This window comes from Oryctolagus cuniculus, chromosome 19 (genome assembly GCF_051225735.1).
Source record: "Oryctolagus cuniculus isolate XC-2025 breed Fujian yellow rabbit chromosome 19, ASM5122573v1, whole genome shotgun sequence".
In the NCBI taxonomy this organism is placed as follows: Eukaryota; Metazoa; Chordata; class Mammalia; order Lagomorpha; family Leporidae; genus Oryctolagus; species Oryctolagus cuniculus.
In genome coordinates this window covers 42,140,544-42,154,814 of record NC_142885.1, presented here as the reverse complement: position 1 = coordinate 42,154,814, position 14,271 = coordinate 42,140,544, and the positions used below count along the sequence as shown (strand labels likewise).

At 59.4% G+C, this 14,271-nt stretch overlaps 1 protein-coding gene across 1 annotated transcript; it reads right to left on the bottom strand.

The window, feature by feature from the left end:
- Positions 1–2,156: 2,156 nt before the first annotated feature.
- Positions 2,157–11,906, bottom strand: PRSS36 (serine protease 36). The gene is made up of 15 exons (XM_089321148.1): positions 11,121–11,906; positions 10,844–10,879; positions 10,626–10,661; positions 10,304–10,466; positions 9,814–10,094; positions 6,749–6,915; positions 5,420–5,669; positions 5,165–5,294; positions 4,607–4,866; positions 4,348–4,511; positions 3,749–3,986; positions 3,511–3,652; positions 3,018–3,283; positions 2,821–2,942; positions 2,157–2,681 (listed from the first exon to the last, which is right to left on the bottom strand). The coding sequence occupies exons 1-15, from the start codon at positions 11,155–11,157 to the stop codon at positions 2,403–2,405; spliced, it is 2,571 nt and encodes an 856-aa protein (XP_089177274.1). The 5' UTR covers positions 11,158–11,906; the 3' UTR covers positions 2,157–2,402.
- Between the last annotated feature and the right edge of the window lie 2,365 nt (positions 11,907–14,271).

Sequence of the window (14,271 nt, the reverse complement as noted above, 5' to 3'; positions counted from 1 at the left end):
CTGAGGCAGGGAGCGGCCACGAGAGGACACTGGCCAGCAGTGGGGACGCGACTCAGGCTCGGCCCAGCCACGCAGGCGGAGACCTCCCCGCCCCCGACTCCTAGGGGAAGGCACTTACCTGCTGGCTCCTCCCCTGGCCCCGCCTGCTCCACTCCGCTGAGCGCCACGGGCTCTTTGGGCTTCCAAAGTCCCGAGCTGTCTCAGACCACCCCCCACCCCCCAGGCGGTGTATTGAGCAGTTGGGATAGGGGCTGAGAAATCACAGAGCCAGCCCGAGGCCGGGCTAGAGACAGGGCTAGCCCGCCTGTTGTCTCTGTCAAAGGCCCAGGTCTTCCTGGTCTCTCAGACCTGTTATGCCCCCCAGCACCCGGCCCAGCCTTTGTTATTTTTGGGACCACAGCAGCTCCTCCCCACTCCTAAGAACAGGCGCTTAAGCCCAGGCCACCCACCTGAGCCTCACCTGCAGCCAGTGAGCACATCCAACAACTGCCAATCATCCCACAAATATTAATCCCACATGGTCTACAATTGTCCTGGGCTCAGAGGACAAAGCAGATGCCACTTCTGGCCTCCCTGAGCTCACCAGGGGTGGCAGACTGGAATCAAATAATCACCAGCAATGATAAAAATAATTTCAAAGTGGGACTGGTGATACTGCATAGCAACTTGAGGGGTCCTGGACAAAGGGGGAGGGGGCGATGAAAGGTGTTAATAAGGTGTGTCTGTAGGGGGCTGGGGAACAGTGGCAAGGTGTGTGTGTAGGGGGCTGGGGAACAGTGGCAAGGTGTCTCTGTAGGGGGCTGGGGAACAGTGGCAAGGTGTGTGTGTAGGGGGCCGGGGAACAGTGGCCCAGTGTGTGTGTGTAGGGGGCCGCGGAACAGTGGCCTGGTATGTGTGTGTGTGTGTAGGGGGCTAGGGAACAGTGGCCCAGTGTGTGTGTGTGTGTGTGTGTGTGTAGGGGGGGGGGTGTTCTAGAGTGGAGGGTACAGGTGCAGTGGTTCAGGCATCAGAGGCCTCTACGGCTGGGCTGGCCCGTCAAGTGCATCTTCTGTGACTCCGTGGCAGTTTGGAACAAAACACTGGGCTCAAGCTCCAAGAAAAACACTCACTTCCCAGAGTAGGTGGCCGGACCCAGCCAGTTCAGGGTCCAAGCTGGGGGGGGGGGGGGGGGCAGGGAATTCCTGGAGTGGGTCAGGGGGAGGATCTGTCTGGAGAAGGCTTCAGGCTGGGTGGTTTTAGGGAAAAAGGACAGGGTGTGTTAAGTGGTGGTGGTAGGGTGCACGTGGCTGACCGACTAGCTACGGGCACACGGCGGGGGTGGGCAAGGACTGGCAGTGGGCATGCACCTCCCTGTGGAGATTCTGGGAAATTGTCTCTTTGGCGTCTAGCAGCCAAGGAGAAGCCTGGCCCTTTAAGATCTCTGCCTTTCGCCTCCACCTCCCAGGGAAAAGGTCCAGCTTCCCTCTGGGTCCTCTTTCCCCTCTCTCTGCCTCCAGCCCCAGACGTGACCCCTTGACCACCCTCATCAGATGGTTTCCATCCCAGCTGCCCCAGCCCCCAGGCCCCTACGCCCCTTCCTATGCTCAAACTTTGCTTCCTGGCCCTTTGTGGGCTCCCCTGCCAAAGGTGTCCCTGTGTGTTCCCCATGAGACTGGGAGCGCTTTGTGGGGCTCCTCAGACCCCAGTTGTGCTGTGACTGTCACTTGGATGAAGGCAGAGGTGCCGAGCCAAGTGGCAGGCTAGCGGGATTTACATACAAGGGACCCAGATCTTGGGGACACTGGGCAGCCTGTAAAAACAGGAGTGTATGCATAGGGCATATATTGGGGGGACAGCTTTGACTCTTGTCCCCAGTCCTTCTTGCTCTGGGGGGAGGGGCCAGCAGCAGGACCGGGGCACCAACTAAGGCTCAGGTGCCCAGCAGGTGCTGGGGACACTAATTCCATGGAGGAGGTGACACACAAGCAGGTGGCCACCCAGCTTCCCCCGCCCGGGGGCAGGAATGAGGGAACAGGTGCCACGTTATCAGGGACACATTTCCTAGGAGCCCAAAGTTTGACTCACAGGGGCCCCGGGAGGGAGGGGCGGATCCCTTGGGCTTCCCCGGAGCCCAGTGTTCTCAGCCCGCCCTCAAGGATGCCACAAGGCCACACGTGTCTGTGTTTAGATCTTTATTGTCCCCTCCTCCTGCCACCCCTGAGGATTCCTGGGCCCAAAATAGCTGGCACAGAGGCCCACTTATCCGGAGCCGCTGCAAACTCTGGGGGGGTGGGGCCTTTTCCAGGTTCCCCCACGGGAGTGAACCGGTTGGGTCACATTCCAGCCCCACTGGGCGGGAAGTGGAGGGCTGGGAGGCAAAGGGGAAGTACCTCCCCCGTCCCCATCCCGGGAGCCAGACCCTCTCAGCCCTGGATTAGAGGAGTCAGTAGCAGGAGGAACAGAGCAGCCCGAGGCGAGCCTGAAGCCCCTGCCAAGTCTGGGGGGCAGAGGTCGCTGCCTTCAGGCGGCCAGTAGGGGGAGCCACTGGGCGGCAGGAAGTGGGCCTCTCCCACAGTTTGGGAGATCCAGGCTTCTTCAGGGCCAACAGCAGCAAACAGCTCCCGGCTCCCTCGGACCGCCATGCCCACGAGGACCCAGGAGCCTCCTCCGGTCCGGCACAGGAGGGGAGGTGCTGAGGTCACCTGCAGAGCCGTAGCCAGGGCCCAGTGGGTCTGCTACCTTTCTTCCTGAGGCCTTGAACCTCTTCTGGGGTCCCCACCCTGGAAGTACTGCCTCTCCCCACTCCCGACCACCCCCCCACCAGGATGCCAGAACCCCTACCTCACACTTGCCCTCCTGCCCCTCTGTGTACAGGACACAGAGTGTCCCAGAGGGCAGAATGCTCTCATAGAGGCAGTGACAGAGTCGTGGTGTCAAGATGGAGACCGGAGCCGCTACAGGGACTGTGGGAAAGAAAGAAGTTGTGCCCGGGTGCTGGCCTCTGGCCACTTGTCTTTGCCATCACCCAGGGCTCTCACCTCGGTCCTGAGGGTCCGTCCAGCCCAGCACCCAGCAGCTGGCCCCCAGGGGGATACCCCCTGGATGAAGGCAGATGGGCAGGGCTGATGGGGAGGGCTCCACCCGGGAGCTCAGCTCCAGGAGAGCCAGGGGAGGCCTAAGGCCCAGGTGCCGGGGCAGGCGGATGCTGATGACCAATCGTGATACCTGGTGGCCCTGTGGGAGGGGGCTGGCCCCTGCCCGGCCCAGATACACGTCAATGTGAGGCACTGTTGTAGAGCCTGGCCTGTTGGAACAAGACCCAGGGTCACTCCACTGCTCATTGCTAGCAACGCCCTTCCCAGCCTGCCAAAGCGGTGGGGATGAGTCTAGGCTGGAGAGGTTCCATCTCCTCCTGTCACATCTCCCTTCTGCCTCAAGACCCCCTCACAGTGCTCCGAGAGCCCCCAAGGGGTAGCACCCAGGGCCATCTGAGCCCACCTGCCTCTAGCCTAGGGCGGGAGGGAGACCCACCTGAGGACACAGTGGGTGGCTGCCAGCACCCAGCCGGGGGCCACCAGGATCCCAGCGCAGACTCGATCACCAGCCACATGCACCTCTGCCAGCCAGGGCCACAGCACCTCCACGGGAGCTGCCTCTGGCCGCAGGCCACAAGCTAGGGAGAGGTGGGGGGCCCACAGCTGATCCCTGAAGCCTCTGGGCTAAGCACCCCTCTCCTCCCCGCCCAGCTAAACCAAGGCCTCCTGCTCACCGCCATGCTCTGTGTGCATGGGACAGGTGTGGGTCTCAGTCTCCTCGCCCTCAGGACCCCAGTCCCAGGCTAGCTGGTCCTCCAGGTAGGCCCCCCGGGCCACATGGCTGATCCATGGGCCATGGGCGTGCAGCGGGGAGAAGGCTCGGGGCCGCAGACAGCCACTGGAAAGGTGTGCGACGCCAGCCAGGAACCAGGTACCCTCCTCCAGGCACAGCAGGCTCCACCTCGTGTCATTCTGCAGCGAGAGAGCATCAGGGTCTCTGCGGCGTCCCTGGACTCCACATTCTCCACAACACGTCCCGCCTCCTCCAGGCCAGGCCCCACTACTAATCTCCGTTAAGAATTCAGCCCTCGCTTTGAGGATGCGCCTTAAACCTGGGGATAGCGAGAAACCCCGACTCCTGCTCAGAGCCCGCCCCAGCCCCCTCGCAACAGCCTGGGGGCCAGGCTCCGCCCCCGCCCCTTTTGGCCCCGCCTCCATTCGTTGTCCCCGTTCCGTGCGCTCCGCCTCGTTCCTGCGGTTCAGGCCCCGCCCCCAGCTCCCTCAGCCTATCCCCGACTCCGCGCCCTCCTCGGGCCCCGCCCTTGCCGCTCACCCAGCAGCGGCCCGCCTCCTCCTCCTCCTGGTAGGCGGGGCAGAGCGCGAGCGGCGGGTCTCCGGGCAGCGGCACTTCCGCCCCCTGGTGGCCGTACAGGCAGTGACACCACCAGCCGCTCAACAGCTCGGCTTCCAGCAGCGCCCCGGGGCCAGGTGCGCGTTCTGGGTGTGTTGGGGGGAAAGGCAGGGGACCCCGCGCTGCGGCCGAGTTGGCCTAGGCTCCGCGCCGCTCCACCCAGCCTCGGGTCTCCGCTTACCCCCGCGGCCCCAGCGAGCCAGGCGGCAGCGGCTCCCTGGCAGGAAGTAATGCTCCGGGTGCGGGAGGCACACGGGCCGCGGGGCCGCGCTCAGGTTGACGGGCGCGCGCAGCTGCAGTAGGGCCAGGTCCGAGGCGTCGTCCCACGAGGCGTTCTCGTGCGGCACGAGGCGCGCCACCCGCTCCGCGCGCGGGCGCGAGGGCAGCAGCACCCGCCAGGCGCCGAGGTCACCGGGCGGCGCGTCGTCTGGGTCGGTGGGGCTGCGGGTTGGGAAGTCCCGGGACGTGGGGCCTGATTGATCCCACGTTCTGCGGGGCTGGACACCTCGCAGCCCCGGCCGCCTCCCTGGCTTAGACTCCAGTGTGGGCTCGTGCATCACGGACTGGCTCTGCATTCCAACCCCCAGGCTGGCGGGGATGCCTCTTTTGGTGCTGAACCCTCCACCTCCAAGTGGGACCCAGCACTCCACACTGGGTGTCCCCCAAGCCCCCCAGGGGAAGGACTGGGGCCGATCGTTGGTGTCTCGGGCTGATGGGGAGAGGAGGCATTCACACTCACTCCAGAAAGCAGCTGGCAGGCGCTAAGACCCAGCTTTCCGACACCAGCGCCCCGTGGCAGGGTCCCGATCCTGGCACCAACACCTGCACCTCCCAAGGCCACGTGCCTGGCCGCGGGGCCTTCCCGCACTCTGAGAGGTGAGGGGCCTGGGTCAGGGGGCCTCTCACCTCTGAAGCCCCCTCAGCCCCAGCAGTCTCCATCCCAACTCAGTTGTTCCCCCACGGCCGGCTCACACCCAGGGCTCCTGCCCCTCACCTGGCAGGGCGATGGTGCAGTTCTCCTCCCTGGGCTCCCGGGGGCCTGACTGGGGCTCCTGGGGCTGGGTGGGAAAGGCAGGCCCAGGCTCTGAACCCATCACCTGTTCCCGGATCCAGGCCTCATAGGGAGCCACGGCAGTGAAGACTCCAGGGCGGTTCCGCCGTCCACAGCCAAAGCCAAAGCTGGTAATTCCCGCCTGGAACCAGCGGCCACCTTCCTCGCAGACCAGGGGCCCCCCAGAGTCACCCTGTTGAAAGGTGACCTGAGTCGGGGACTCAGTGCAGGGACCCACTAGCAGACACCAGCCTCCTGGCAAAATTGGGCTTTTTTTTTTTTTTTTTTTTTTCTGTCCAACATACAGCCACTTGCTAGAAACCTGCCTTGGCTTTGTTTCCGTAAAACCTAGAACAGAGAGGCCTGGTACAGTGGAAGGGCTGATGAATAGCCAAAGTCAAGAACACAGCGAAGGGGCCGGCACTGTAGCACAGCAGGTTAAAGCCCTGGCCTGCAGTGCTGGCATCCCATATGGGTGCCGGTTCAAGTCCCGGCTGCTCCACTTCCAATCCAGCTCCCTGCTAATGCACCTGGGAAAACAAAGGAAGATGGTCCCTGCACCTGCATGGGAAACCTGGAAGAAGCTCCTGGCTTCTGGCTTCAGATCGGCATAGCTCCGGCCGTTGCGGCCATCTAGAGAGTGAACCAGCAGATGGAAGACCCCCCCCCCCCCCGTAACTCTCTGCCTCTCAAAGAAATAAAATATTTAAGAATAAAAATGATTTATCACTTTTATTACTTTGAAAGGCAGAGTGACAGGAAGAGAGAGAGAGAGAGAGAGGTCTTCCATCTGCTGGTTCACTCCCCAAATGGCCACACAATGGCTGGGACTGGAGCAGGCCAGAGAAAGGAGCTTGAAACTCCATCAGGGTCTCCCATGTGGGTGGCAGGGGCCTAAGCACTTTGGGCCATCTTCTGCTGCTATGTCAAATGTTCAGTAAGCACATGTGGCCAGCAGCTACCACGCTGGGCAGCAGAGATAAGAACATCTCCAGTGTCCCAGGACATTCTGCAGGGCAGCGCTGGTCTCGAAGGAATTTGAATTGCTTGCAATACTGTTCAGGCAGGTTATCTGCATGGGTCCTGTAACTTCAGATTTGGGGTGGGGGTTATGCCTGGGCGACCAGTCAGCTTGAATCCCCTCCGCCAGTGCTCCAGCTTGGGAGCCCTCGGAGATGTGTCTCCTGGGCAGAATGTTTCAAATCTACTGTGTTTTTCAGGGTGCGTATTGTGACACAGTGAGTTGAGCACAGAGCAGGGGCTGCCCCTCACCTGGCACGTGTCCCTGCGGCCCTCTGCGTAGCCAGCACACAGCATCCCTGGCAATAGCTGGAAAGTGAGGTTAAAGGGGCCCGGCCGGCTGTAGAGACACTGGCAGGCAGCTTCTCCCAGCAGCCTTAGTTTCACTTCCTGGAGCACCCAGGGGAAGGGCAGAGGATCTGGGGGCAGAGCCAGAGAGGAGACCTTGTGAGGCAGGTATGGAGCCCCCAGGACCCCAGGGCTCAGCTTTGTCCCCTCCAGCCGCATCCTGCAAATCTCCACTGAGCTATCCCCTTGGCAGCTCGGTCTACCACATTCCCCACATCTCCTGCTCTATTTCATTTCTCCTCATGTCAGGAATATAGCGTCATGTCACAGCACGTCGTGAGGGTTGCCGTGCAAGGTTGTGTGGGTTGTACACTGCACAAGGGTCCCCATCTGGCAAAAGATGCACGTTGGGGCTAAGGTCATGAAGCACTAGCCCTGACGCGGAGGCACAATGGCACAGAGCAGGCATCACTTTCACAGACACTGTATAGACTGCACGTGGCCCTGCAGCCAGTTGCCAAGCATGGAATGAATCTCAGGGTCTCCCTGACCTCTGTCTCGACTCCCCGGCCCTTTACGACATCTCAGCACGCTCACTGCGAGGGGCGGGGTCGGGCAGTTTCACCTTGGGCCTGGATGATCGCCCCAACATCCTGACTCGTCTTTCCGCATCCACTCTTTTTTTTTTTTGACAGGCAGAGTGGACAGTGAGAGAGAGAGACAGAGAGAAAGGTCTTCCTTTTGCCGTTGGTTCACCCTCCAATGGCCGCCGCGGCCGGAGCACCGCGCTGATCCGAAGGCAGGAGCCAGGTGCTTTTTCCTGGTCTCCCATGGGGTGCAGGGCCCAGGGACTTGGGCCATCCTCCACTGCACTCCCGGGCCACAGCAGAGAGCTGGCCTGGAAGAGGGGCAACCGGGACAGAATCGGCGCCCCAACTGGGACTAGAACCTGGTGTGCCAGCGCCGCAAGGCGGAGGATTAGCCTAGTGAGCCGCGGCGCCGGCCTCTGCATCTACTCCTCACCTGCTGCTGCTACAGCAGTTTCCGAAGCTCTTACGAAGGACAAGCAGATCCCACCGTCTAAGCGTGCCCCACCCCTCCCCCATGTCCTGAAGGGCACCTGGTTTTGGTGGAAGCAAAGTGTCTGAGGTGGGGGGAGGCCTGCCAGGGGCTCCTTCTGCAGCTGCTCGGAATCCTGAGTTGTCGCTTGGATGATGCTGAGGCTGCTTTAGGGCTCTGGGAGGGGGGATGTTTGGGGATGGGGGGGGTCTGTGGAGCTGGTAGGGTACCCTGGCTCCCAGTCCAATCATAAGGTCTTGGTGGTCCAGTCTCAGCAGATTTTGCAGCTTCTATGACCAGTGCCCCCTTCCCTGCAGCCTGCACGCCTGGCCTTCTGCCTCCCCTGGGTCTCAGGGGTGCTCCGTCTCCCTGGTCTAGCCTTCATGACAGCCTCTGTCCACAAAACCTCCCCAGAAATCTCCTGCTCGGGGTACCCCTAGCCAGGATGGCCTGGCCCCATCCAGACACATTTCCTAAATGCTCTCAAATATTCCTTCTTCTTGTCCTGCTGTGAGAGGACCCCTCCCACCCCACCTGCAAGTAGAGGCCATGGCATCTCCTTCTGCACTCCCCCGGACACTGGAACAGGTGGGACCCGAGCAGATGTGGGATATCTGGGGTTTGTGGGGGGGGGGCGGAGCTTGCTAGCCTGGAAGGGTAGCATTGCATGCTGGGATGATGGAGAAGGCATCCGTTCCTCCCCACACCTTCTAATATACAGCGTTTGCTTATTTACTGAACTTGTCATTTCTCTACCTGCTAGAATGGGAGCTTTGAGAAGGCAGGTGTTTTGCTATAACATCCACTGGCTGGCGCATCCACTGCCCGGCATATAGCGGTGCTCAAGGAGCACTGAGCAGGAGAGTGACTGAACAATAAGGGTGGGGAGGATGGGAAAAAGAGGGAGAGAAGGGAAGGCGGGCACAGACATTTGCTGAGCAACCCGCCGTGTACCAGGCGCTGTACATAGTCTTTCTCATGATTCACCTAACATAAGCATAGCTCAAACGCATGGGTCCCCGCTGTGCTAGGCTCCTCGCTAATATAGTCTTTTATTATTTATTATTTTTTTTGACAGGCAGAGTGTACAGTGAGAGAGAGAGACAGAGAGAAAGGTCTTCCTTTGCCGTTGGTTCACCCTCCAATGGCCGCTGCGCTGATCCCAAGCCAGAAGCCAGGTGCTTCCCCTGGTCTCCCATGGGGTGCAGGACCCAAGCACTTGGGCCATCCTCCACTGCACTCCTGGGCCACAGCAGAGAGCTGGCCTGGAAGAGGGGCAACCGGGACAGAATCCGGCGCCCCGACCGGGACTAGAACCCGGTGTGCCAGCGCCGCAAGGCGGAGGATGAGCCTGTTGAGCCACGGTGCCAGCCACACCTCGCTAATATAAACTTGGCATGGATCTCCCCATGAGGCTGGCTTTACCATTTTCCTCATTTTTCAGAGGAGGAAATGAACTGGCTGAAAGTGCTTTGTCTAAAACAGCAGAACTGGAATGGGATCTCTAGTCAGATCCTAAGTCCAGGAAAGGAAAAACAGGAAGCAAGAATGTGGAGGGAATGGGGGTGTAATGGGGGTGATTCAGTAGTTTTCCTTCGACAGGCCTTGGGGAAGAGGACAGATAGAAGGGAGACAGGTGCGAGATGTACCCGGGCCTGGCAGGAATCCTCCCTCCAAGCCCCGCCCACACACGGAGGCCCCGCCCATGGACCCACCTCCCGAGGCCTCGCCCACAGGCAGCACCGTCAGAGGCCCTACCTCCTGCAGCCCCGTCCAATGCACACGAGGCCCCGCCCATAAGCCGCACCCAGAGTCCCCGCCCACGCGCCCCGCCTTCCGAGACCCCGCCCCCTGAGCCACCAATCCGGTGCTCAGCTTTGAGGCACGCCCCCCGAGGCCCCGCCCCCGAGGGGCGCGCGGTCCGCCGGGTCTCTCAGCTCTGGGGCCTCCCGGGACCCCGCGCAGCTCACCCGCCTCCTGGACGTCCCCCCAGCCGGTGGCCCAGCAGGCGGTGCCGTGGGCGAAGCGGTGCGAGGCGCGGGGCAGGCAGATGGGCCGCACGGCGGGGCCCAGCCTGGCGGGCGAGGCCAGGCGCAGCAGGGCCAGGTCGGCGCCCAGTTCCACGGCACTGTAGTTGTTCGGCACCAGGATGGCGGCCACCGCGCGGGCGTGCGCGCCGTCCAGGGGCCCGTCCTGGGAGTGCACGCCCAGCAGAACCGACCACTCGGCCGCGGGCTCCACCGTCCCGTTCCTGTGCCGGGGCCGAGGCGGAAGGGGGTTAGGTTGACCCCTCGGAGCGGGTCAGCCCCTCAAGGGGCCGGGCGCTCGGCGCCAGAGGATGCGGAGTCGTATCCAGATTTGGGAACTGGAGGGGCGGGCATTTGGGAGGGGCTCGGGGTGGGGTCGAAGGGGGAGGCTCGCCTTTGAAAGGGGCGGGTCTGGACCAGGGCGGATACTCACGTCACGAAACAGTGAGCGGCCGAGAGGACCCAGGAGGGGGCGATGAGGGAGCCCCCGCAGATGTGGCCGCCCCCATGCTGCAGGCTCACCTGCCACGGCCACGTGCCGGGCTGTGCGTCTGAGCCCCCCACGATGCGGGCAGAGGGCTCAGGGCGCCCGCAGTCTGCAATGGGGGAACCTTAGGAGGGTCCAAGACTGCTTAAGGACCCCTACTCCAAGAGGCCTAGGGAACTCAGGATGAAGCCTCGCCCTCTACCTCCCTCCCGACCTTGCCGGTCTTAACCTCCTGAAAGGTCCCAGGTCACCCAGGCCTCTTCCTTACCCAGATCTTTAGGTTGTTCTTGGGTGGGACCGAATGCTGCCGGCCAGTGAGTAAAGAGAGAAAACCAGTGGCGACTCCCAGCCCCTGTCTTCCTGCTCCCCATTGCCCACTTCCATCTTCCCCAGCCCCTGTTCTTTCAGATTGCCTTCAGCACCCTTGCAGCCCCTTCTAATTCTCTATCCTCTGCACATGACTCTCCCCAGGCCCAGCCACCTTACCTGAGTCCTCGAAGTCTCCTGGGATGGGGCGCATGGCTGGGAAGACAGAGGCAGCTGGAGACTGCACCTGCTGTGTGCCGTCCTGGGCTCTCCCCATGGCCCCGACGGCAGGCCTTGTGGCTGCTCCATCACCCTGGGCACCCCAGCCTCCCGATGCCTCAATCCCCCCCACCCCCGTTCCCAATCCACTCCCCAGAGATCCTGCTTTCCAGCTGCCCAGCTGGTGGGATAGAGGCCCCTTGCAACACCTTCCCCCCGCCCCGTCCCCTGTAGTTACCAAAGACCACAAGCGGGAGGAGCAAGAGCTGGGACATGGCACTTTTGAGCTGGCTACAGGCGCAGAGATGGGCAAAAGTCTGTTCCCTGCCACAGCTCTGCCAGTGCCTCAGCAGCCCGTGACTTCTGATGGTCCCAGGAGCAGCCACACCCTCCCTGGCCGGAGCCCATCTCTGGGAATCTGAGAGGATCTAGGGCTGGAAGGAGGAAGTAGGGAACCCAAAGGCCCCACCTGGAGCCCTGAGCCCATCTCACATCTCTGGAGGCCCGGGGTGGAGGTGGGGAGAGGTGTCCTAGTTCCAGGACACATTCTAGGTGGCAGAGGGTGGACTAGAGAGCTGGTGGGCAAAGGCCAGAGTCGAGAGTGAAAGGCTAGCGTTCTGGGGCCTCAGTGAGACTGGGCTGGGGTGAACAGTGCCCTTTGGGACCCCATGGGGAGGGGGCGGCCACTGAAGACCTCACCTTTGTTTGGGGTGCGGCTGTCCCAGGGGGTTGGCTTTTTCTTCTCACACAGCTCTGGTTACCGGAGTTGCTGGCCAGGGCCGGGACAGGAGCCCTCAGGGAATTCAATCCCATCCCAACAAAGGGATCACAGATTGCAGCAGGCAGGGCAGGGCCTGGGGATCTGGGAGGGGGCTGGGCAGGCTGGCAAGGGAGGAGAGGTTCCACCCCGCCCTGTGTTAGGGTGACTCCTCCAGTCCTCTGCCCCTGATTTTTTTGGTGTGACCTTGGGAAAGTCATTCAGCCTATCCGTGTTCCATACATCAATAAGAGGCCCTCTAAGAAACACACAGAGGACCAGTGCTGTGGCGCAGCAGGTTAATCCACTGATTGCAATGCTGGCATCCCATATTAGAGCGCTGGTTCATGTCTCAACTGACTACTCTGCTTCCGATCCAGCTGCCTGCTAATACACCTGCGAAGGCAGTGGAAGGTGGCCTAAGTGCTTGGGTCCCTGCTACACACAATGGTAGACCCGGATGGAGTTCCAGGCTCCTGGTTTCAGCTTGGCCAGCCTCAGCTGTTGTGGCCATTTGAGGAGTGAATGAGCAGATGGAAGATTTGTCTCTCCCTTGATCTCAGTCACCTTCTAAGTAAATAAATAATTAAGAAAAAAAAACCATATTGATCCTCAAAGAGAAAATTGAGAAGAGTCTAATGAAAGAATTTCTTTTTTTAAAAAAAGATTTATTTATTTTCCGTTTATAAAAAAGTTTTATTAGCCGGTGCCGTGGCTCACTAGGCTAATCCTCCACCTTGCGGCGTCAGCACACCGGTTCTAGTCCCGGTCTGGGCGCCGGATTCTGTCCCGGTTGCCCCTCTTCCAGGCCAGCTCTCTGCTGTGGCCAGGGAGTGCAGTGGAGGATGGCCCAAGTGCTTGGGCCCTGCACCCCATGGGAGACCAGGAGAAGTACCTGGTCATATAGGGGCTGGTTCGAGTCCTGGCTGCTCCTCTTCCAATTCAGCTCCCTGCCACGGCGTGGGAAAGCAGTAGAGGATGGTTCAAGGCCTTGGACCATGCGCCCGAGTGGGAGACTCGGAAGAAGCTCTTGGCTCTCAGCTTCAGATTGGTGCAGCTCTGACCATTGAGGCCATTTGTGGAGTAAACTAGTGGATAGAAGATCTCTATGTCTCTCTCTCTAACTCTGCTTTTGAATAAATAAATAAATAGTTAAAAAAAAGTTCTCGATCTTGACCTTGATGGTGGTTACACCGGTGTATACAAACGCAGAATTTCACTGAGCTGCACTTTTAAGATTCCTACACTTTGGGGAATGCTTATTTGACCTAGTGGTGAGGCTACCGCCACCCCGTGTTGAAGTACCCAGGTTTGAGTCCAGGCTCTGCCTCCTGACTCATCTTCCTGTTAATGCAGACTCTGAGCGGTGGCAGGTGATGGCTCAGATGATTGAGTTCCAAATGGGAGATCTGGATGGAGTTCGAGGCTTGCAGCCTCCTTGTGGGCATTTGGGGAGTGAACCAGCAGACAGGAACTCGCTCTCTCTGTCCCTCTGGCTCTCAAAAGAAAAAAAAAGAAAAGAAAAGAAAAGAAAAAATGATTAGTTCACTTACATATTTTGTTTTATAGCTGTCCCAAGGTCAGTTAAGGAAAAACCAAATGAACCAGCTCCAAAAATGTCAGAAGTGCAGAATTACATCAGATACACCGCAGGAGGCAGGCTATGCAGTTTCTGAGAGCTAAGCCCAAATAATGAAACACTTCAGCACTTGGAAAAACAAAGGGTGCTTAAGCAGAGTGATCGATATTACATTTCCTGATAAAATAGATCATTTCTTTTGAAAAATGTTGGTAACAGGTTACTTTTTTCTGAATCAGCATTCTCACTAAATAGGTTATCACTGACCTTGGGGGAAAAGTCATTCTTCAGATAACCCTTTAAAAATCTGACTTTTCCCAGCCAAGCATTTCAAAGGTGCTGAACAGAGGGAGCATGTGACTGATTCACGGTCAAGGGCAAAGTCACATATGCGCCAGTTCAGCCCAGCTGGGCAGTGCCGCCTGTCTTTGTGAAAAGAGAATGCGCTGAAGTTGAGAATCACCCCGCTTCTGCAGGAGGCTGGCCTGTGAAAGACACTGTGGGCAGGGCTGCATGTCCCTGCAGAAAAGAACCGGGGGTGTCGGCTCTCAGGCACCCCAGAATGGATGTGCTACAGAGTCAAGCTGGAAACATTTTAGTTCGTGAAAGGATTAAAGCAGGGGCTGGCACTGTGGCACATTGGTTAAGTCTCTGCCTGTGGCTTCTCACTTCCCATCCAGCTCCCTGCTGATGGCTTAGGAGAGTAGTGGAATGTGGCTCAAGTGCTTGGGCCCCTGCACCCCATATGGGAGACCCAGAGGAAGCGCTTGGCTTTGGAATGGCCCAGCTCCGGTCATTGTGGCCATTTGGGGGTGAACCAGTGGACGGAAGACCTCTCTGTCTCTCCTCTTTCTGTCTGTAACTACCTCTCAAAATAAATAATAAATAAATCCTAAAAAAAGAAAAGTTTAAAGCCAGTGCAAAAATAAATTAAAATAGAGACAGATCAAACAGAGGATGCTCAGTAAACCTGCATTTAAGAAAATCAATGGAAATACTTTTTTTAAAAAAAGATGTATTTATTTAATTGAAAGACTTACAGAGAGAGACGGA